This window comes from Malania oleifera, chromosome 12, assembly GCF_029873635.1.
Source record: "Malania oleifera isolate guangnan ecotype guangnan chromosome 12, ASM2987363v1, whole genome shotgun sequence".
Lineage (NCBI taxonomy): Eukaryota > Viridiplantae > Streptophyta > Magnoliopsida > Santalales > Ximeniaceae > Malania > Malania oleifera.
Window position 1 is genome coordinate 52,027,476 of NC_080428.1, and position 25,655 is coordinate 52,053,130.

The 25,655-nt window shown below is 38.7% G+C and overlaps 1 protein-coding gene and 1 pseudogene across 1 annotated transcript; both read left to right on the forward strand.

The window, feature by feature from the left end:
* The first annotated feature begins 596 nt into the window (after nucleotides 1-596).
* Nucleotides 597-2,590, forward strand: LOC131143920 (phospholipase A1-IIgamma-like). The gene is made up of 2 exons (XM_058092276.1): nucleotides 597-1,233; nucleotides 1,988-2,590. Exons 1-2 carry the CDS (start codon nucleotides 643-645, stop codon nucleotides 2,588-2,590), a joined length of 1,194 nt encoding a protein of 397 aa, XP_057948259.1. The 5' UTR covers nucleotides 597-642.
* Nucleotides 2,591-8,635: 6,045 nt separating this feature from the next.
* On the forward strand, nucleotides 8,636-10,453 carry LOC131143921 (phospholipase A1-IIgamma-like; annotated as a pseudogene).
* The last annotated feature ends 15,202 nt before the right edge of the window (nucleotides 10,454-25,655 follow it).

The following is a 25,655-nucleotide window of genomic DNA, read 5'->3' on the forward strand; positions in this document are numbered from 1 at the left end:
ATTAGAACACGCCCTGTAAGAGTCCAAGGTGTATTACTATTTATATTCGGACGTGAACCGTGGCTGATGGTTGCAAGTATACCTCAAGTGGGGAAACCTTCCAATCGAAGAATATGTTTACACATCGATCATCTATCCTCTTCTTGGCCACCACCACGTTAACCAAAATTAACTGGTGACTACATTTTCAGTATTCAATTTCCTTTTGTGGGGGTAAAACCTACCTCCCAAGAATAAATCATTCCATCAACATCTCTGATGTAGGAAATTCCATGCGCTTGCTTCAAGAAATGTCTCCTCCATCTTCCTACCATGCTGATGCTGTCTTTTTGCTTTGCTTGTTGGCTTCACAATACCCCACTGGTACGTAAATGTTAAAAAAAATATCATAGGCATATCTGTAAATCATCTTCTTCCTCCTCTCTCTCTCTCCCACGCACACACATAACTTTTCCAGAGATTATGAAAACGACACTGTAATTACACACACACACACACACACAGATACACACACACACGCATATATATATATATATATAGATATAACTATATATGAAGAATCAAAAGCAGAAGGATGGTAGCTTTGTTCTGGCAAAGTATATAAAGCATGCAATAAGAACTATCATCGCAGGCTGTTTTGGAATGGACAACCCGATAAATGGCACAAACTGGAGGAACCTCAGCGGGCTGAAGTACTGGGATGGCCTGTTGGATCCTCTCAACATCGATCTCCGGCGATACATCATTCACTACGGCGAAATGGCGCAGGCGACCTACGATGCCTTCAACACGGAAAAAGCATCCCGTTTTGCGGGAAGTAGCCGTTATGCAAAGGAGGACTTCTTCTCCAAGGTGGGCTTGGATGTGGGGAATCCCTACAAGTACAAGGTGACCAAGTTCATTTACGCGACGTCGCAGATCCCGGTGCCCGACGCCTTCATTTTGAAATCGCTGTCGAGGGAAGCGTGGAGCAAGGAGTCTAACTGGATTGGGTACGTCGCGGTGGCCACCGACGAGGGGGTGACGGCGTTGGGGAGGAGAGATATTGTGATTGCTTGGAGAGGGTCGGTGCGGACACTGGAGTGGGTTGATGATTTTGAGTTCAATTTGGTTTCAGCCTCAAAGTTATTTGGGAATCAAAGTGGTAATCCTAAGGTGCATGAAGGATGGTACTCTATGTACACTTCTAATGATTCCAGATCCCCCTTCAACCGATCCAGTGCAAGAGACCAGGTGAGATTTTGTGTTATTAATTTCCATTTATGTGTTCAACAAATTAACTCAGACATATATATATATATATATATATATATATATGTATATATATATATTGATTTTCAAAATAAGCGAGTATATACGTTTTCAAAGTACTCTAGATCGGAGGAAACCATGTATGATACAAATTAAAATATTAGAGCATAAATTAAACAAACCAAGTTAGATGTTCTCAAATATGGATAAAAAAATAAGGGTATTTCTAAGATATAATCTAAGAATAATTAACACCTCATTCTCTTTCTCATAATGTACGGAGGGTACTGGACGTCTAGCGCTTCAATGAGCAGTGGTGATGGTTCCAACACTCTTCTGGCTGAGTACTTATGATTTAATCCTTACATTTTTTTTTTTCTCTTTTGATAACCTGAGGACTCCATCTACCATCGTGTCACTTTGGACCCTATGGTGTGACACCAAACCTAGATGGATGAAAGCTGCTTGCCCATTGACGCACTCCTCGTAATTCATCAGCATAATGTCTCAAAAAAAAATTAAATACGTGACCTTGATATCACTAGAGTCACAAGTCGTCCTTACCACTTGAACTGACTTGACTGATTCAATCCAGATATTTTGTGGTGGGACAATCCTGATGGTAACACCTAGGGGTGTTGCTATGCCGATCACCCCTTGCCTTGCTTTTCCCCTAAAAAATAAAATAAAATAAAATGCATAATTGTGATTACTCTAATACTACTCTTCATAGCAGGTTATCGATGAGATTCAAAGACTAGTGGAAGAATATGAGGATGAAAGCATCAGCATAACCGTGACAGGCCATAGCTTGGGTGCTGCACTTGCAACCCTAAATGCTATGGACATAGTTGTCAATAAGTTGAACAAATCGAGGGACCAACTCGACAAGGCTTGTCCAGTGACTGCCTTCGTCTTTGCAAGCCCTCGGGTCGGAGACTCAAACTTAAAAGATCTATCTTCTGGGTTGAAAGACCTTCGAGTCTTGCGCGTCCATAATATTCTAGATATTGTTCCTAACTATTCCCTATTTGACTACTCCAATGTGGGCGAGGAGCTGCTCATCGACACCCAAAAGTCGAAGTACTTGAAGAGTCCTGGAACGGTGTCAAACTGGCATAATGTGGAGACTTACCTTCATGGAGTGGCAGGAACGCATGGAGCAAAAGGGGATTTCAATTTGGAAGTCAAGAGAGACATTGCACTTGTAAATAAAGACCAAGATGGATTAAAAGATGAGTACCTTGTGCCAGTTGCATGGAGGTGTGAGAAAAATAAGGGTATGGTTCAACAGGGGGATGGTTCTTGGAAGTTAATGGACCATGAGGGTGGTTTCTGAATTAGCCCATAGGCAATATAGAAGGTCTTGTGAGGTTACTACAACTAAACAATACTATTTAAGTTGGTTGGGTTTTTGTATATGTGCATGTTTGTATGTTTTCTTTATAAATTTAACTTCATTAGTTTGTTTAGTGTTTGGTTGCCCCGATGAATTGAATGGATCAAATTGGTGTAACAATAATAAGTCGTCTTAGGTTTTATTTAGCAGCATGTATTTGAGATTTGAATTTGAATTTGTGTAAATTATTAATATCGAAGAAATTTAATGTAAATTTATATTATGATTTGTATTTTTATTCAAATTTAAATTTATATTTAAAGTTTGAATCTCTAGAGTTCCACATCTTGAAAAGCAAGCCCATTCATGCCAAGGAGCTTCTTGGCCCAGCTCCAACATTGTCCATCTAATGGCATACCATATAATGACAATTGTCAAAAGGGTTAATCAACCTATTAAGGAAAAAATATTAGACACATATATACACATAAAGAAATCATATTAGATTTAGTTTATACACCAAATTAATATAACTAATTATTTATCCTAAGAGATAAACCTAACCCATAAGACTACTTAAATCAAGGAGTCCTAAGTCATGACCAGCCATCACACGTCTTGTTGGATTTGATGATAGTAATTACTTGCATTAATGCACTTTTGATTTTTTTTTTTTAAATTTTTGGTCGCAACACCTGAATTAATGGAAGCATAGAAAAATGTACACCTTGTTGTCATTTTATTTTTAATTATCTATTTTTTAAATATATTATTTATTTATTGGTAGAAGGATTTAAGAACACAGCATTTGTTATCCTTGATCTTAATATCACACAAAAAATCCTTTCAAGTTGTAGATTGTCATATTGGTTATGAATTATGGTCAAGAGTCACAAAATTGTTAGTGTAGGACATACAAAATGGCCCTCTGAGTAATAAAATGATAAATTAAAGTATAAACTAATAAGCTTGATAATCTCTAGAGACATCTTTGATTAATTATCATCTAGGTTTATATAAAAATATCTGTCCACGATGAAACCTCAATCAAGAGTAGCCTAATCTAACTCACATTTATGACTTTAGGAACAAAATTAAAATGACTACAATTAAGCGAAGCGGTTCACTTTGTATTCTTTAATCTTAATTGGTTCATGAGGTCGCTCATCCTTGAACAATGTAATGTTCCATTTTCTTTCCAAATTATTAAATAGAAAGAAAAAAAAAAGAAAAAGAAAGAGATAGTGTAGTACCCTAATCCAAATCTTTGTAATTATACAACCTTATAGTATGTTTGTTTCAGTGATTAAGATTTACAAAGTTGACTAAGCTTAATGAACTAGATTGGTTATAATATTTGTCATATCTCATATTTGACTTGCCAACTATACACAAAAGTTAGGCTAATTAATTATTCAAAATGGAATAACAAATAGAGAGCACAAGTTAGTCCAATCTTTTTTTGCCTTTGTTTGTGTGGGGGTAGGGTCGAGAGAGGGGACTAGTTGGACAGCTTTATACCATGTGTCGCGACGTCTCGAACAAAACGAGGCGAATGAAAAATATAATTTTGATTTTCAGGAAAAATATGAATGGAGTCGTTACTAATCTTTTAGTGTGGTTAGAACACATGATTACTACTCAATTAAGGGTAGAATCAGTTTGTGTTACCAAAGTAGAGATCGAAAGTTTGGTTACGTGAGGAGAAGGTACAAGCACCCCCTATGCGCCTAGTTTTATGAATGGTACCTAATTAATCAAGAATTATCCCAAATTTAATTCAAAAAATCTTTTATTTTACTCATGTATTTACAAAATGCAAATAAATGGACCACACATAATATACAATATAAATATACATATTTCCTCATAACCGGCGTACGTGAAGTTTAAAAATCTCATACATTGAGATGAAAATCAAGAAAATATACATAATAATAAAATAATAAGAAGTTAATATATATATTAAAAATACCACAATTGAATATACGTATACTCTAAAATAGAATAATGAGACTAATAATAATAATAATGAAAACAAATATGATAATAATATTAATAATGATTATGATAACGCTAATAATAATATAAAATAATAATAATGATAGTAATAATAAATACAATAATAACGATAATAAATAATAATGGTAATAATAACAATAATAATAGTGATAATGATAATAGTAATAATAATAAACACAATAATGATGATGATAATAATAATAATAATAATAATAATAATAATAATAATAATAATAATACAATAATGATAATGATAATAATAATAATAATAATAAATAATAATATTAATAGTAATAATAATAAATACAATAAGGATAATAATAATAAGTAATAATAATTGTAATAATAATAATAATATTAATAGTAATAATAATAGTATTGTTAAATAATAATAAAGACAATATACATATTTTAATAATATGATATTTACCTTAATATAAAAACACAATCAATGAGCCCCCAGGGCTGAGCTCAGTTGGCAAGGGCGGACTCCGGGATTTCCTTTCACGAGGTGAGCCTAATCCTGGCATCCCGGGTTCGATTCCTGCAGCGGGCGCCTGAATTACTTCTCTGTGGTGGGTGGGGCTCCTGCTACAGGGCGTGGGATTAGTCACATGCCGGTGCGTGCGGACCGTAAAACGGACGCGCGTTGACGGCTGTGGATACCCGGCGTTACCCAAAAAAAAAAAAAAAAAACACAATCAATGATATAAATAATGCATATAGAAAAAAAATTACTAAAACTAAGGAAACAATCTATTACTTGAATTATGGAAACCAAGTAAACGTAAGATTAGCAGGTAATTATACAAGGGCAAGAAGGTAATGAAATTATGGAAACGAATTCAAACTATTCCTAATATGTAGACAATCAATATAGTGACCAAATACGACATTATGGTAATAAATCAAAATAAAAATCAATATATCATTCGAAATTGTTTTTTTTGTATGTTAAATATAATAATAAAACATGATAACAACCTTATATGATAATAAAAACCCTAATATGAGCCCCCACGGGCATGGAGCAGTCGAAAGACATCAGCACATAAGAAGGAGCATCGAGGGTTCAATTCCAGGTACATGCACTCACGGAGCCAGCGGTACCTGTGGATGGTGACAATTTACTCTATGAGTCAGCGGGGACCGTGGATGGTGAGAATTCGCTCTGTGAGCCAGTGGGGACTTTGGATGGTGAGAGTTCTTTATGAGCCAGCGGGAATCGTGGATGGTAATGAAGATGTGTCTCGGGGTCGGGTTAGTCGAACGTCCAACTGATGCATGGAAGTCGTGTCCGCATTTCGAACTTTACCTGATTAGCGAGAGTTAGGGGGAGGACGTTGATCCGTAGGTTTGGTGCCGCACCAGGGAGTTCAAAGGGCTTATTGGTGGCTGGAGTTTCTATGTAATAAAAAAAAACTTAATATGAATAATACACATTTGAATCAAGACCACCATAATAAAAATGTTACACACAATAAACACAACATAATAACAACAAAACTCAAGAATACATATTAAACATCAAAAACAATATAAACTTTACAATATGAATATTAACATTTTAATAAATACCACCATAATAAGATCTTACAATATGAATACTACCCGAATAAATACAACGAAAAACAACCACACCCTAAAAATACATATTAAACATTAAATTATACACATCAACAATATAAACCTTACAATGCGAATATTAATATTTTAATAACCCTAAATATTAAATATACAACTTGAATATTACGTACTTAAATAAACATGACAACAATTACCACATTTAAATATTAAGCAATAAAATACTTACCACCACAAAGAAAAGAAATCCTACAACAATGAGAACAAACCAATTAATATTTATAATAACAAAAAAAACTAAACATGAATATTAACTATTGAAATATATATATGTATAAACTAACATACCATCGAAGCATGAAAAAAAAAAAACGAATCTTTAAAATCAACAAATGCATGCATGTGTGCTGCGCATTGGTAAGGGTGTGTGTTGTAACAGGTGTGTGTTTGTGTGTGTCTGAGTGTGCATATGGGTGTGTGTAGTAACAGGTGTGTGTTTGTAGCAGGCAGAGCTGGGTGCGTGAGTGGGTGTTCATGTGTGCATGGGAGCTCACCAGTGGGGATACCGTCGCGAGGGAAGCAGGTGGCCGGAGCTAATGATGGTGGTCGTTCCTGCGTCCGTCGGAGTAAGAGACCGCTGTTGTTATAAGTTCTGCCGAAGATGGGGTTGTCGGAGTGTAGGCGATGGTGACGGCGATGGCTGGGCTGGGTGGTGAGTAGCCGAACCTGCTGGTTCGGCTTGAGGTGCTAGAGAGGGGCCTCTCGCCGGGAACAGGAAGAGTGGTGGAGAAAGAGAAGGGAGTCACCGGTAGTGTGCTGGTGAGAGAGGAGGTGACTTTGGCTGCGGATGGGGAAGAGATAGCAGTTGCGCTGCTAGCCATGGGCAGAAGAGAGTGAGTGAGATTGAGGGGAAGAAAAAAAATGTGAGGAGGTCGTGAGAGAGCGGAGAACGAGAGAGATGGTTTGTGCCCCCACGGCCGTGAATGCCCCTTGCAAGCTTCCTATTCATAAAAGAAAAACAAACCCTAAATATCTAAAACCCTAAGCTCCCCTATTTTTTCATTTTTATTATTTTTATTTTCTTGCCAACATAAAGCCCAAAAATAAAAATAAACCAAGGAGCATGTGACACTGCCAAAATGCTCATCAGGAAAATCATCATTTAAGAGAGGTTAGAGATAAAGATATATTAAGTAGTTGCAAACGAGAAAGATGATCAATTATAACATTTTCTGCTCTCTTTTTGTCTCGAATGGTAATCTCAAACTCCCCAAGAAGGAGAATCCATCGGATCAATCTAGGCTTAGCATCCTTCTTTGCCAACAAGTACTTCAAAGCAGAGTAGTCAGTAAAAATAATAACAGGTGACCTAATAACATAAGAGTGAAATTTATCTAAAGCAAACACTACATCTAACAATTCCTTCTGAGTGGTGGTATAATTTTTCTGAGCATAACTTAAAGTACGACTTGCATAATAAATAACATAAGACTTGTTATCGATTCTTTGACCAAGAACAGTACTAAGAGCGAAATAACTAGCATCAGTCATAATTTCAAAAGGCAAGTCCCATCGAGGAGGTTGCATAATGGGTGCAACTGTCAAGTGTTTCTTCAGGGTCTGAAAAGCCCGTTGACATTTATCAGTCCATAAGAAATCAATATCATTTTGCAATAAAGAACACAGTGGTTTAGAAGTACTACTAAAACCTTGAATGAAACACCTATATAAGCTAGCATAGCCAAGGAAAGACCAGATATTCCTAACTGCCTTAGGGACGGGTAACTGGGAAATCAGCTCTACCTTGACTCTGTCGACATCTATACCACGCTAAAAACTAAATAACCAAGTATTAAACCACTACTTACCATAAACTGATATTTTTCCCAATTCAACGACATATTATTCTCTTCACATCTTTTTAAAACAATAGTTAAAATTTTCAAATAGACGTCAAAAAATTTACCAAACAGGGAAAAATCATCCCTGAAAACTTCACACATATCATCTAACATGTCAGAAAAAATGCTCATTATATAGCGCTGGAAAGTAGCCGGTGCATTGCATAAACCAAAAGGCATTCTACGAAAGGTGGTCTTGTCTTGATCCTACGGTGCTACAGTAATTTGATAGTATCTAGAAAAACCATCTAGAAAACAATAAAAAGCACTACTAGCTACTTTCTCGAGTATCTGATTCAAATAAGGTAATAAGAAATGATCTTTTCGGTTAATCGAATTTTGATTACGATAACCAATGCACATTCTTCTACCCGTTACCTTCCTAGACGAGATCAACTCTTCACTAGTATTCTTAATTACAGTTAAACTAGACCTTTTTGGAACTACTTGTGTCGGACTTACCCACTTGTTGTCGGATATAGGATAAATGATGTCTGCAGCTAACAATTTCAACACCTCTTTCTTCACCAACTCCTTCATGGTGGGATTTAATCTCCACTGTGCATCACGAACTGGCCTCGCATCTCCTTCCAAAAAGATGTTACGGGTACATATTGAAGGATCAATACCCTTGATGTCTGCAATAGTCCAGCCTATTCCTCAGATCTTGCAATAACTAAGTTTCCTATTTCAAAGTATTATGGGAAGAAATTACCATTGGGAATGTGTCCTCTGCTCGGAGCAAGGAGTCTAACTGGATTGGGTACGTTGCGGTTGCCACCGACGAGGGGGTGACGGTGTTGGGGAGGAGAGATATTGTGATTGCTTGGAGAGGGTCGGTGCGGACACTGGTGTGGGTTGATGATTTTGAGTTCAATTTGGTTTCAGCCTCAAAGTTATTTGGGAATCAAAGTGGTAATCCTAAGGTGCATGAAGGATGGTGCTCTATGTACACTTCTAATGATTCCAGATCCCCCTTCAATCGATCCAGTGCAAGAGACTAGGTGAGATTTTGTGTTATTAATTTCCATTTATGTGTTCAACAAATTAACTCAGACATATATATATATATATATATATATATATATATATATATTGATTTTCAAAATAAGCGAGTATATACGTTTTCAAAGTACTCTAGACCGGAGGAAACCATGTATGATACAAATTAAAATATGAGAGTATAAATTAAACAAGCCAAGATAGATGTTCTCAAATATGGATAAAAAAATAAGGGTGTTTCTAAGATATAATCTAAGAATAATTAACACCTCGTTCTCTTTCTCATAATGTACGGAGGGTACTGGACGTTTAGCGCTTCAATGAGCAGTGGTGATGGTTCCAACACTCTTATGGTTAAGGAGTTATGATTTAATCCGTACATTTTTTTTTTTCCTTTTTTGATAACCTGGGGACTCCATCCACCATCATGTCACTTTGGACCCTATGGTGTGACACCAAACCCAGATGGATGAAAGCCGCCCGCCCATTGACGCACTCCTCGTAATTCACCAGTATAATGTCTCAAGAGAAAATTGAATCTGTGACCTTGAGATCACCAAAGTCACAAGTCGTTCTTACCACTTGAACTGACCTGACTCATTCAATCCTGATATTTTGTGGTGGGACAATCTTGATGGTAACACCTAGGGGTGTTGCTATGCCGATCACCCCTTGCCTTGCTTTTCCCCTAAAAAAAAATAAAAAATAAAATGCATAATTGTGATTACTCTAATACTACTCTTCATAGCAGGTTATCGATGAGATTCAAAGACTAGTGGAAGAATATGAGGATGAAAGCATCAGCATAACCGTGACAGGCCATAGCTTGGGTGCTGCACTTGCAACCCTAAATGCTATGGACATAGTTGTCAATAAGTTGAACAAATCGAGGGACCAACTCGACAAGTCTTGTCCAGTGACTGCCTTCGTCTTTGCAAGCCCTCGGGTCGAAGACTCAAACTTAAACGATCTATCTTCTGGGTTGAAAGACCTTCGAGTCTTGCGCGTCCATAATATTCTAGATATTGTTCCTAACTATCCCCTATTTGGCTACTCCAATGTGGGCGAGGAGCTGCTCATCGACACCCAAAAGTCGAAGTACTTGAAGAGTCCTGGAACGGTGTCAAACTGGCATAATGTGGAGACTTACCTTCATGGAGTGGCAGGAACGCATGGAGCAAAAGGGGATTTCAATTTGGAAGTCAAGAGAGACATTGCACTTGTAAATAAAGAACACGATGGATTAAAAGATGAGTACCTTATGCTAGTTGCATGGAGGTGTGAGAAAAATAAGGGTATGGTTCAACAAGAAGATGGTTTTTGGAAGTTAATGGACCATGAGGGTGGTTTCTGAATTAGCCCGTAGGCAACAGAGAAGGTCTTGTGAGGTTACTACAACTAAACAATACTAATTAATTAAGTCAATTTGGTTTTTGTATATGTGCATGTGTGTATGTTTTCTTTATAAATTTAACTTCATCAGTTTGTTTAGTGTTTGGTTGCCACTTTGAATTGAATGGATCAAATTGGTGTAACAATAATAAATTGTCTTAGGCTTTATTTAGTAGCATGGTTTTGAGACTTGAATTAAAAATCTGTGAAAGTAATTACTAGCATTAATGCACTTTTGACAAATTTTTAAAAAATTTTTGGCACACCACTTGAATTAATGGAAGCATAGGAAAATGTACAACTTATTGTTGTTTTATTTATTTATTGGTAGAAGGATTTAAACACACATCATTAGTTATCCTTGATCTTTATATCACACAAAAAAAACTTCCAAGTTGTAGATTGTCATATTGGTTATGAATTATGGTCAAGAGTCACAAAATTTAGAATGGCCCTCTGAGTAATTAAATGATAAATTTAAGTATAAACTAGTCAGCTTCATAATCTCAAGAGACATCTTTGATTAATTATCATCTTGGTTTATATAAAATTAAATATCTTTCCACCATGAAACCTCAATCAAGAGTAGCCTAATCTAACCCACATTTATGACTTTAGGAACAAAATTAAAATGACTACAATTAAGCGGAGCAGTTCACTTTGTATTTTTTAATCTTAATTGGTCCATGAGGTCGCTCCTTCTTGAACATTGTAATGTTCAATTTTCTTTCCAAATTATTAAATAGAAAGAAAAAAAAAAAACAAAGAGAGACAGTGTAGTACCCTAATCCAAATCTTTAAAATTATATGACCTTATAGTATGTTTGTTTCAATGATTAAAATTTACAAAGTTGATTAAACTTAATGAACTAGATTAGTTATAATAGTTGTCATATCTCATATTTGACTTGCCAACTATATATAAAGGTTACGCTAATTAATTATTCAAAAAGATCAAAATATCCTTGATGGAATAATAAAGACAACACAAGTTAGTCCAATCTTTTTTTTTGCCTTGGGGACACCGTGGGAGAGGGGGGGGGGGGGAGGGTTGAGAGAGGGGACTAGTTGGACAACTTTATTCCATGTAAATATGTTACATTCCTACTATTCTCCCTCTTAGCCAAATTTTATCTTACACCTATGTTGCCCTAAAATTAAGTAAAAAATGCTTAGTATCAGGGTCATGAATGTATATATATTAGGGAAATCATTAGTTTATAAGGATGGTTCAATTCCTACTATCTAAGACATAAATTCGTGAGGTTAGTGGTTCAAAACATACAATACTTCATAGGTGTTTTTCTTGAGAGTGTTATATTTGGTATCAAAATCACTTTGGAGGTACTATCATATAGATGGATTCTGTTGCTGAATAAAAATGTCGATGACCTCCGACAAACTTTTCCATCTCGATCACCTGAAAAGGACGAAGAGAAGATTGGCTTTGAGGACCCGAGGTGTACTCTAGGGGATCTTTCAGATGCTAAGTCAAGGATTGACTTTGAGAGGTATGAAGCAACAGTAAAGTATAGTTTAGAATGATATACCTTAGCCTCTCCGTCGTACCCCTTTTATACTGGCGAGGTTTGACCCTAGTAGTTAAGTCATTTATAGCACTTGACGTGGATCATTCTAATCCTTATAGCACGGGTGTGGATCACTTCGGTCAATATATGGTCGGTGTCAATGACTCTGGTCGAGCCACTAACTTGGTAGGTGATTTCCCCCATTAATGTTGGGCACATGCCTTCTCTTTAAGGTTGGTGATATATTTGGGGTATATCAATTCCCCCCCCCCCCCCTCCTTTAGCTTTAAAGTTTTGAACAATGTTCCCAAAGTTTGAAAGTTATGCCTATTGGACTTTTGTGGAGCCTACTTTTGTTTGATCCAGATAATGTCCCGATCCAAAGTAATAATGCATGGTTTCTTACTAAGAGATTTCTTACTCAAGCTTAGTCCATGGAGTGAAGGCTTGGGCCGAGCCGAACTCTGGGAAGTTGGCTAATCCGAGCCAAAGTTGAGGCGAGCACGGGTTTGCCAAGTCGATCTTGCTACGCTCCTGGCTTTGCCAAGCCAAGGCTGGGGCAAGCATAGCTTTGCCGAGCCAAGGTTGAGGCAATGATGGCTTTACCGAGTCGATCTTACCGTGCTCCCAGCTTTTTCAAGCCGAACTCAAGGGAGGTTAGCTGGGAGCTTTTTTACCGAGCTGTCCCTTATGGGAAATTCTTGTCGAGCTGCTCTTTTGAGAAAATTCTTGCTGAGTTGCTATTCTAGGGGCATTCTTGCTGAGCTGTCTCTTATGGGGAATTTTTCTAAGTTGTCGAGCTACTCTTTTGATGGCATTTTTTTTGAGCTATTGTGTTGCTCTTTTGGGGGCATTTTTTCCAAACTCTCCCTCATAGGGAATTCTTTCGAGCTGCCAAGCTGCCGAGCTGCTCTTCTGATGGCATTTTTGCCGAGCTGCTCTTCTGGGGGCATTTTTGCTGAGCTGCCCTTATTGTGGCATTTTTGCCAAGCTACACTTCTGGTGGCATTTTTTTCAAGCTACCCTTAGTGGGGCATTCTTGCCAAACTGCTCTTTATAGGCATTCTTGCCAAGTTGCAGAGCCACTCTTGATGGGCATCCTTTCCGAGCTCCGCTTCATGAGAAATCTTGTCGAGCTACTCTTCATAGGCATTCTTGCTGAGCTACTATTCATGGGCATTCTTACCAAACTCTTCATGGGCATTCTTGTTGAGCTGCTCTTTATGGGCATTCTTGTCGAACTGCTTTTTATGAGCATTCTTGCTGAGTTGCTCTTTATGGGCATTCTTGCTAAGCTACTTCTCGTGGGCATTCTTGTCAAGATACTTTTTATAGGCATATTTTCCAAGTTACTCTTCATGGGCATTATTTTCGAGCTATTAAACTGCTCTTCCTGGGTATTTTTGCTAAGCTACCAAGCTTCTCTTCATAGGCATTCTTTGCGAGTTGCTCTTCATGGGCATTCTTCTGGTCTTGCGAGCTTTGCTCGTCAATTTGGCCGATTTTGCCTAATGAGTTGTTCTCATTTGTAAGGCAACCTTTTGGCCTCATGAGCTTTGCTCCTATGTTGGGCCATTTTTTCCTAATGAGTTTTGCTCATTTGTTAGGCAGCCTTCTGGCCTCATGAGCTTTGTTCGTCAATTGGGTCATCTTTGCCTAATGAGCTGCGCCCATTTATTGGGTAGCCTTCTGGCCTTGCGAGCTTTGCTCGTCAGTTGGGCCATCTTTGCCTAATGAACTGTGCTCATTTGTTGAGTAGTCTTCTTGCCTCACGAGCTTTACTTGTTAGTTTGATCGTTGTTATAGATTTTTTAGGTCCTCCTTAATTGCACCTGTAGGGAATAAAAATCTCTTGTTACTTGTGCCATACCTGGGGAATTTGAGATTTCTTGGGACTCGTGGTCATTTCTTGGCATGTGTTTGGTCAGCTTATGTGTCTGGCATAATATGCATCTTTCTTTGGACAGTGTGCCTATACGAAGACTTGACATCTTTTTCTTTGAGATGCAAACTAATTAATACTTTTCCACTTTCTCTAGATGTGCGCTTTCTCGAGATTTGGGCAAAATTTTCTCTATAAAAGGCATTCATTTGCTCATTTGTTCCTTGTCTTGATCGAGCAGTTCTCTCGTAGGTACGCTCTTCCTACGCTTTTCTCTTTGTGTCTTTTCATTGCTTTTTTTTTTCTTTTTTTGGCATTTGTATGTTAATTTTTGCTTTGTTCTTCACTTGTTCTTGATGTTCTTCGCATTGTTCATCATGTTCTTCATTTCTTTCAATTGTGTTTGCAGAAAACCTATAGAAAATAGGCATTGTTGATCCAAATCATTGAGTGGTGTAAGTTGTTTGTCGTGCTTGCCTTTCAAGCTTGATTCTTATCAAGCCCTCGAAGGCTCAGTCTAGGCCTCATATTACCGTACGGACTGCCCGGTGTTACCTTTCCCCAAAAGATATGCATAATGCTAATCGCTTATTCGTTGTTCCTAATGATATTCAAATTAGGTTCCCTATCAGCTCCAAGTTTGCTCTAGAGTCTGGGCCCAATGGGATATGCTTGTACACTAACTTCCTTGATCTAGGTCTTAGGTTGCTCTTTCATCCTTTTTTCTCGAACGTGTTTCAATTTTATAACATAGCCCCCTCGTAGCTTGTCACCAATTCTTACTTATCATCAGTGTTCTTTGCCGTCCTTCTCCTAAAATGAGGTTATCAGCCCACAGTGCCTCTATTTCAGAGCTGCTTTCAGATGAGGATGCACTCCATAGAGAAGGAACTGTACTATTTCAATTCTTTTCCCGAGTATAAGCTATTTACTCCAGGTAGCTCTTCCATTGATGAGTGGAAGTTCCGATTCTGTTTTGCCTCTCGGGAGCTAAATTATCACTGGCCTCGCATTTGGTTTACTCCTCTTGATGGTGATTTTCCTTCCTCTATCTTTTACTTTCTCTGCACGTGCATGGGTTATGTGTGTGTGTATATATATTCTTATCTAATCCTTTCTCTTTGCTTCAACTTGGCTATGACACTTGACTCCTACTCTATCTTCATTAGAGTAGGCCATTCTTAAAGACTTGCGAGCTAGTAGTTGGCAGGGGATTGCCCCACACAGCAAGCTACTCAAGCAACGAGTCCTTGTGCAGTACGGACTTAGTCGCGTCTACCCATGCCTCTTTCTTTCTTGATTTATGGTGTATGCACACATACTTTTGTTGCACTTGGTTTCCTTACCTTTTCCACTTTCTGTTTGCAGATATAGACTTTAACCAATATGAGGCGTGATGGCCGAGGCAAAGAAGCAAAGGTCAAGTAAGATGAAGAAGGAGAGATATTTTCAAAGCAAATCTTCTCTGCTGGTGGATGCCCCTATAATGAAGGGTAAGCCCTTACCTCAGGTTGATCTGCCCATGCCTACTTCCTCACGAGGGCCCATCTTTCATGAGCCTACACTTATTCAGACTGCCCTACACCATGCGGTACATGTGGAGGACCTTGTGGAGGCTAAGTTGTTGCCTCCTGATCTATTGACCTTATAGGTCACGCCTAGTTTTGATTATGACAAATACTCATTGTATCTAATGGGTGTTTGAGGTTTTGTGCAAGAATTATGATTGATAAGATCAAATGGGCACAAAGCAAGTAAAGCCTGAAGACCAAGTTATATTTAGCGTTGTAATATATTTGTAAAAATTGGTCTGTAATAGTAATTAGGGCTCTAGTTTGTAATAAGCTCACACACATCACATGTATGATTTATTACATAAGCTCAAACAAACTATAAACCAAAATGACCTTAGAATAACCTTAGGGTTTACCGAACCTTAGGGTTTACCCTTCGGTCGACCGACACCGGACTTTTTCGGTGTCTTTAATTGGACATAAATGACCCTAGGACACACACATTTGCACCTATGTTTGTTAGGCACTTGATTAGGGTTTGTGTGATTCATAACAAGATTGAAATGTACACATTGTGCACTTTCGATCGACCGGCCAAGACAGTTCATTTTGCTCTGGTCGACCGAAACAGGACTAGGTCAACAGTTGACCTAGGTCCTAGTCGACCGAACTAGAGTAGTTCAAATCCCCCGGTCAACCGAAACCCTCTATGGTCAACAATTTGACCATTTGGTCGACCGAGCCAATTTTGTACTCCAACTACTTGGTCGACCGAGGGTCCTTGGGAAAAATCATAACGGTCTGGTCGATCGAACAAGCCAGTTCAAAATAACTCGGTCAACCGAACCTTAGAGGAATAGGAAATCACCCACTTATGATCGACTGAGCCTTCAGTTCAAAAACCTCCTGGTCGACCGAACCTCGAAGAAATAAGAAATCACCCACTTTCGGTTGACCGAGCCCTTAGTTCAAAATTCTCCTAGTCGACTGAACCTAATGAGATCTGGTCGACCGAAACTGTTCTGGTCAACCGGACCTCTTGGGTTGTCCTGATTTTTACCGTGGTTAAATATTTTTTAAACAGAGTTAAAATATTTGAAATGTCATTAAACTTTCCTAATAATACCCAATAGGTCCCTAACGATCATATCTCTTCCCATGTCTATTTATATGAGATCATTTGTGAAAATTTGTGTGGGATTAACTACTTTGATTAGGAGAAATTCTCTAAAATTTCTAAATCTTATAATACTCATATCCAAGCCCCAACCACTCATACTTACCTTCTCTTATTGGTCAAAATCTCTGTAAGTTGATTGAGTGCTTGATTAGAAAGGCATACTCTCCTTGTTCTGTTTGGTTGATACGATTTTATTGAGAGCTAAACCTAAGTGTTCTTAGGAGACTTTGTTAATAAGTCTCTCCTAAGAAGACTTATATAAAACTTTTGAGTATTGCATATTCATTGCAATATCTTGAGAAGTTTGTATTTGTTTTTGGATTACAGAAACTTGTCAAACATTTTCAAATATCTATTGTGCCTTTATCTTGAAAAATATTTGAAGAGATATTTGTTCATGTGATAAAATCTTTGTTGCAATATTCATTAACTCCCATATCCTTTGCTGAATACAAAGATTCAATATCTTTTTTCAAACTAAACATATACATTACTAGAGCATCATACGATTGAGAAAACCCGCTTATTGAAATATACATATATATTGTTTGGCTAGTATATTTGTGTAATATCTTGCTTGAATATCTTATGATACAAATATTGCTTGATTGATACTTTCACGCACTTGTTACACTGATAGCAAATATATATATATATATATATATATATATCTGAGAGTGGAAATATTGGACCATACTGAGCTTACATATTAAATCATATTGTGGTGTATGTAATTGCGCGTATTTGGGTACACATCTGCTTTACACGAAAGCACAATCACTATACCATTTGATTATATACACATTTTTTGCATTTCCAAGAACGAGCCTGAGAAGGAGACTAGCCCTGGAATAGTCCTAGATTGGCTTAGACCCAGTTAGGAAAGTTTGGTGCGTCGTGTAGGTTGAGGTCAGTCCCGCTGATTGACCTGGTTAAGGTTAAGGTTAGCCCTGCGCTAATTGACCTAGTTGTAATCAATGTTGCTCCACCTTTAAGTGAGCTATTAGTGGAATCATCGGGCTTGCAAGCTTGAGGTGTGGACATAGGCACAGTTGGCCGAACCCCGATAACATATTGTGTGCCTTATTTATATTTCTACTCTTTATATTTACCGCACATGTATGTTATAATTGGTGAATGTTGCGCATGATTTTAATTTCCACACGTTGTTTCTATTTGCGCATCTGGAACTACATAGACAGACCCTAGGTTGTGAATGTACAACTGCTAGATTAGTTCAACCTAGTAGAAAAGTTTAAAATTCCAATTCACGCCCCCCCCCTCTTGGGAATACACTAATTCTAACATGATCATTTGTTTGCAACAATATGACATACTACCTACCAGGTGCCTTTGTTAGTTTTGCCTATGATATTGTTTTTAGTGCTCGTAATTCATGATATTCTTATATTGTTTACAGATGGCGACTATGGTTTTGGCATAAGAGGAAAAGGTAACTGAGATGAACCCGCAGACTTTAGATGCAAGAGAGAAATATGTTGCCACACAGAATGAGTTACATGAAGCCCGAATGGATGCTAATTGCCACAAAAAGGCTCTTTAAGAGGAGACAGCGAGGATTTGACATGAATAAATCCCTATTACTTCCAGTGCCACAGTTTTGGAGTACCAAAATTCAAAAAATTTCATCATCGACACTTCTAAAACTTATTGCCTTGGCTTCCAGAGGTGCTCAGAGCAGGTTAGGACAATGCATTCTAACCTTTTTCTTGAGTATGCTTGTACGGTTATAACAATGAGAGCCCAGAATCTAGGGAAGAGATGGACAAGACAGAAGAGCTTAGGGAAGAAGAGGTTGGAGAAGAAAGTAAAGCTGACGACTAGAAAGTTCAGCTTATTATTTAATTATTTTTTATAGTGTACTCAGGCTATTAGAGCCTCTTAAACTTAATTATACAATTTTTTGAGTAATGAAAATTTAAGAGTGGTACTTCTTTAACATATCAGAATTCCATGTGTTTTTTATCTCGCTTCCCTCTAAGTATTTTAAAGTGTATGTCCCCGGCTTGAATTCTGACTCGATTTGGTATGGTCCCTCCCAATCGAGCTTCAGTTTTCTTGAACCGAGCTCTATGAGGTTATTTCACACCATCCCTAGGACCAGATCTCCTAGGTTAAATGCTCATGCCTTAACCTAAGTATTGTAATACCTTGCCACCTTTTTTTGGTATGTCGCGATTCTCGTCTATGCGTGGTCCTATCTTTCCTCCAAAAGATCCAATTTCGCTCTCAATTCTTCGTTGTTGCTCTCCTCATCAAAATGTTGCCTCTGCTAGGAGCGGATTCCGACTCCTGTAGGGATGACCGCCTCTGCTCCAAAGGCAAGCATGAAAGGGGTTTCACTTGTAGCTGCTCGTTGGGTTGTGTGGTACACCTAGATAATTGATCGGAGTTCTTTTCCCATTTGTCGTGCGAAGGCTCAAGCCGCATTCTTAGACTGTACAATATTTTTTGGTTCATGTTCTCCACCTATCTGTTACTTTTCGGGTGTGCAATATATGTGAATAGTAGTTTTATGCCAAGTTAGCACAAAATTTGTTGAAGCGATCGTTGTCGAACTACCTCTCGTGGTCTGTGACTATAGCTGCAGGGTTGCAAAACCTATAGACCACCGAAGTCCATACGAACTTGGTGATGTCGTACATAGTTATGTGGGCAAAGGCAATCCCTGTACAGCTATTGGTTGATAAGGGTGTACGTGGCTGCCTTCCTTCTTAGATTCATAGACTGCTTCTTATTGTCTGGTAACGATCCGTCTCGGAGGTACTGTATAAAGGCTTTACAACTCTTTCCAAGTAAATGGCGCTCTTCCTATTCAGCTTTGAGGTTGAAGCCAATCTTGCAAGCGTGTCAGCTTTTGCATTCTTTGCTCGTGGTATGTGCTCTATCTCAAATTGAGCTAATGTTTTGATATACTCTTGTGCTTTTGCTAGGTATTTCTTCATCTTCTGATCCTTAGCCTCAAATCCCCCCTTAACTTGTTTAACCACCAATTGAGAGTCACTCAAAACATAAAGCCGAGCAACTCTAAGTGAGTCTACTAGGTGCAGCCCTACCAGCAAGGCTTCATATTATACATCATTGTTGGTTGTAGTGAACTCCAACTTTAATGCATACAACGTTTTTGATCCATCTAGTGTAGCAAGGCTTAAACCTACTTGCCCTCCAGTCCCATTCAATGATTCATCCACATTTAGTGTTCAAGCCTTTGGCTCCTCTATTCTTTCATAAGACTGTTCTACCATAAAGTCATCCAGTACTTGAGCTTTGATAGTAAGTTTCAACTTGTAATATATATCGAATTCCCCTAACTTAACTGACCACCTCATCATTCTCCTTGAGGTCTTTGGCCATTGGAGGATCTATCTTAGTGGTAGGTTGGTTAGGACCACTATCTTGTGTGCCTGAAAGTATGGTCTTAACTTCCGTGCTGCACAGATAATGGGTATGCCTTTTCTGTTGTTGTGTAATTGATCTTAGCTCCACTTAGAACTTTGCTGGTGTAGTAGATGGGCTTATGTTGCCTTCCCTCCTCTTTAACTAGGACCGAGCTGACCGTATGTGGAGTTGAGGACATATACAGATAGAGGTCCTCTCCTACTTTTGCCTTTGTTAACAGTGGGGGAGAGCCGAGATACTGCTTGAGTTGTTCAAACGCCTTACCATGCTCTTCTCCCCATTTGAATCTTCCTTTTTTTTGCAACTCCTTGAAGAAGGGTAGGCTCCTATCTCTTGAGTAGGAGACGAACCTATTGAGAAAGGCAATTCTTCCGATTAAGACTTGAATTCATAATGCAATGGCCATACCTTGTTAGGGCTTGCTTCAATTCTTATGTACATCACCATGAAGCCTAGAAACTTCCCTGTAGAGATGCCAAATACGCATTTAGAAGGGTTTAACTTTATTTGATACCTGCCGAGTAGCTCGAATGCCCCCTTTAAATATTTGCAATGCTCATCTACTTTCAAGCTTTTCACAAGCATGTCATCAGCGTATGCCTTCATCGTTTTCTTGAGTAGATCTTTAAATATCCTGTTTACCAACCTCTAATATGTTGCCCTTGAATTTTTCAACCAGAAAGGCATCACCCTATAACAGTAAAGCCCCATTTCCACGATGAATGACATTTTCTCCTCATCTCTAGGGTGCATTGGTATTTGATTGTATCCTGATTACGCATCCATGAAACTAAGGAGTTCGTGTCCAGATGTCGAGTCCGCCACTTGATTGATACAGGGAAGGGGAAAGCTATCTTTCAGGCATGCCTTGTTCAAATCCATGAAGTTAAGACATGTCCACCACTTTCCATTTTATTTCTTTACCAAGAACACGTTATTGAACCATTCTAGATAGTTGACTTTCCTGACGAACCTGGCCATTACTACTTTTGTAACCTCTTCATCTATCACCTTGACCCGCTAGACCGTGACGCTCCTCTTCTTCTGTTTAACAGGCTTGTGGTTAGGGTCTACCTACAACCTGTGCTCCATGATCGTAGGGTCAATCCTTGGCATGTCATCGGCCAACCAGGCAAAGACTTCCACAAACTCACTTCGTAATCTACTCAGCTCGGCTTTCAAAGTATCTGATAAGAGAATTCCGATCTAGACACACTTCTCCTGATCACCGTTTATGGGGATATCCATAAGGTCTTCGTCAAGTGTGCTGATTTGCAAATATTCTCCCCTTACCTCCAGGTCTTTGATGGTCAAGGCCTCTCATGCCTTACTGTTTCCTTTCAGTGCCATCACATAACAATTTCAAGCTACTGGCTAATCTCCTTTAATCATCCTCTTCCCATATGGGGTAAGGAATTTTACCTTTAAGTGGTACGGAGATGTCATGGCTCGGGCCGCATTAAGCGATGGGCGGCACATTATAATGTTGTAAACTAATGGCCAATCAACCACCAGGAAGTTCGTTATTAAGGTGATTTGTTGTGGGGATGTCCCCATTGTCACTAAAAGCATTATTGTGCTTATTGGATGTACGACATCTCCTTCAAATCCAACCAATGGGGTAGAGATGGCTTTGAGGCATTCTTTACCTATTTTCATCTCTTGGAGTGCCAACCAAAATATTATGTTGGTCGGGCTCTCATTGTCTACCGGTACTCGTCTCACCTTATAGTTGGCCACTAGTAACGACACCACCAAGGCATCGTCATAAGGTTGTTGTATTCCTTCCTTATCTTCCCTGTTGAAGGTGATAATGTCTTCTTGCTTTTGTTTCTTACTGTCCAACTTCCTTGCCTCTATTAAAAGTACTTTTTTGGCATACCTCTTTCGGACACCCCTGCTGTCTCCATTGCTGGCGAGTCCACTGAAGATCACGCCTATCTCCCCGACGACTTGCTCTTTCTTCTCTTCTACATTAGCCTTTTTCTATTCACGAACTTCCCTTTGGAGATCCCCTCTTTTCACAACCCTTGACAGATGCCCCCTTTATATCAAGGCCTTAATTTTATTTTTGAGGTGAATCCATTCCTCGGTATTGTGCCCGTGAACCCTGTGGAACTGACAATACTTTGACATATTTTTTTTATATGAGGGTGTTCGGATAGGCTCGGGCAATGAAACGTATCCCTTCTCTCGTATGTGCATTAGCACATTGGTGCATGGCGCGTTTAAAGGAGTATAAGATTGAAACTTACTAGTATGTCCTGATCCCCTAGAGCTGCTTTATGGCCTGCTGCTCTCTTGTCTTTTCTTGGCCCTAGAGGGTTCACTGATATCTCTAGCCCCTTTTCTTTTCAATTCGGTCTGATCTCTCCTTGTATCCATTACCTCCTCCAAGTTGATGTATATTTGTGCCCTAGCCATCCACTCTCCCATGTTGGCTGGGGGCTTCTTCCCTAACGAGTATAGGAAGGCTCCAAGTTAAGGGGTCGTGGTTAGGGCTGCTAGTGCCACCCTATGATCTAGGTTGTAGATCTCTAGGGTTGCTGTGACAAAGCGGTGTATAAACTTCTTCAATGTCTCCCATTCTTGTTAAACTAGACTCATCAGATGGGTCATGGTCTTGGCAATCCTTTGACTACTAATGAAATGGCCAATGAACTACTGCTCTATATCAAAGAAAAAGCTTATCGATCAAGGCTTAAGGGTTCGATACCATGCTCTGCATTACCCTTAAGGGGGGCAGCAAACGCACGACACATTTTGGCATTAGGTGCACCCTACAATTGCATCAATACCTTAAAGGTATTTAGGTGATTAACTGGGTCAGTCGAGCTTTCATACCTTTCAAAAGTTGGCATTTTGAACTTGCTGGTCAGCGAGACCTCCATCACTTCTTTGGTGAAGGGTGGATCCAATCTCTTTAACAAAATCTCTCCATAAGAGGGGTTAGTTCAGTCATGTTTCATCATTTTTTATATTTGATCTACCTTTTTTATTCTCTCATTTGGCTCATTCGATCATTGTTCATTGACTCTTACGTTGTTCGCGTCCTCCACCTTCTTTGTGGGTTGGTTTTTCCATTGCTCTTATAGTGATATGGATCAAAAAATTAAGATGGATAGTGAAATAAATACAACAAGTAAATAAAACACAACCAGAACAAAAACAACAACAAAATTTACATGGTTCAGCAAAGCTTACATCCACAGAAGCAATGACACACAAATTTCACTATGGAAATCACAAAGTACACAACACACATCTTAAATGTTCACTCTCTCAATCAATATATGCCCAGAATGACATATATAATAGTCCCTCAGAGGTTTCTCTCCGATTACCTAACCATCCCAATGTTCAAATTCAAAATTCAAAAAACTGCTCGTAGGCCAAAACTTCTCATTGACGAAAACAGGGGATTTGTCGACGAGACCAAAAGAACATTCATCGATGAATCATTCAACTTGTTGAATATCCCACTTTTCTACTTTCGGTATCTTAGAAATTCTAAACTTTTAGGCCTCCCAGGATCTTCTCGTCGACGATCACTAAACACTCGTTGACAAGTCCTTGTTGTCTCCTCATCGACGATCATAGGGAACTCGTAGACGAGCCCCAAATGTTCGGCCCCTTCATGTTTTTCTTTCTTCCTTCTTTGTTTAATAAAACCAAAGTATAAGAGCCACACCTCAAACAACAATCTCCACTTTGGCAATTAGACGCCGCTTAAGAGAATCCCGACAAACATGTCTAACTGCTCAACCTGGAACTTGAATCGCTTGGTTGGTTTTGTCTCCCTTCTATCAATTGGAGACATAGAGTAAGTCCAAGCAATGCTTGAACTTCTCAGAAGTAATTTATTTTGTCAGAATATCCGTTGAATTTTCAGATGTGTGAACTTTCTCCAACACAAGGTCACCCAAAGCAATCAATTCTTGAATCTTGTGGAACCTCACATCAATGTGCTTGGTTCTAGCATGGTATATCTTATTCTTGGCCAAGTAAATGGTACTCTGACTATCACAATGTAGCACCATTCCATCTTGCTATAACCCTAGGTCTCTGAATAAACCAGCAGGCCATAAGGCTTCCTTTGCAGCTTCGATAACTACCATATATTTTTCCTTTGTTGTGGATAATGCTACTAAAGACTGTACCATGGATCTCCAATACACCGGTCCTCTTACAAGGGTAAACACATATCCCTTTTTAGACCTTCTACCATCCATATCTCTAGCATAATCAGCATCAATCAACCCGATAATTAAAGGACAACCCTGCTGTTTGCCGAACATGATGCCATATCCCGATGTACCCCTTAAGTATCTAAGTATTCATTTAACGGCTTCCTAATGCTGCCTTCCTAGATTAGAAAGAAACTTACTTACCACACTCATCGCATGAGCCAAATCTGGGTTGTACACACGATGGCATACATCAAACTCCCCACAACACTAGCATAGGAGACCTTTGACATATTTTGTATTTCCTCATCCGTACTTAGGCAATTACCAGTAAACAACTTGAAATGATTCGCTAGAGGTGTACACACCAGTATTGCATCAGCCGTGCTAAACCTCTCCAACACCTTTAGCACATAACCACCATGAGATAGCCATAATCTACCTGTAGTCCTATCTCAGTGAATCTCCATCTCAAGTATTTTCTTGGTTGAACCAAGATCCTTCATGTCAAATTCCTTATGCAGTAGGTCCTTTAACTAATTCACCTTAGTTAAATCTCTTGCAACTTTCGACATATCATCGACATACAATAACAAGAAAATAAGTGAGCCATCACCAAGTTTATTCACATATATAGAACAATCATACTCACACCGTTTGTAGCCAATCCTCATCATCTACAAATTAAATTGTTTATACCATTGCTATTAACTTATCATCGACATACAATAACAAGAAAATAAGTGAGCCATTATCAAGTTTATTCACATATACGCAATAATCATACTCACACCGTTTGTAGCCAATCCTCATCATCTACGAATCAAACTATTTATACCATTGCCTTGGAACTATTTTAGCCCATAAAAAGATTTGCTCAACCTGTAAACAAAATTTTCTTTTCCTGGTTCAATGAATCCCTCCGGCTGTTCCATGTAAATTTGTTCCTTCAAGTCACCGTGAAGAAATGTTGTCTTTATGTCCATTTGTTCCAAATGATGATCATAAGGGCTACCAACTCCAACACAATTATGACAAAAGTATGTCAGACCACTGGAGAAAAGATCTCATCATAATCTATCCTCTTCTTCTATGAGTATTCTTTTGCTACCAACCGTAGCTTGAATTTCTCTCCTTCTTTTTCTAAAATTGCTTCCTTCTTCCTATATACCCATTTACAACCTATCGGTCTCTTCGCATCTGGAAGCTCCACAAAATCCCAAGTTTGGTTCTTATGTAGCGGTTCCTTCTCTTCAATCATCGCACCCATCCACCTATCTTTCTCCTAGTCGTGCACTACCTCTTGAAAGTAGTTGGATCATTGCAACTTGTAAGAAAAGCATAAGATACTAACTTTTCAAATCTATACCTTGGTGGAGCCTAATAGTGCATCTAGATCTCCATATAGGAATATCGTCGACTTGCTGATTTCTCGAGCTAGAACTCCCTCCA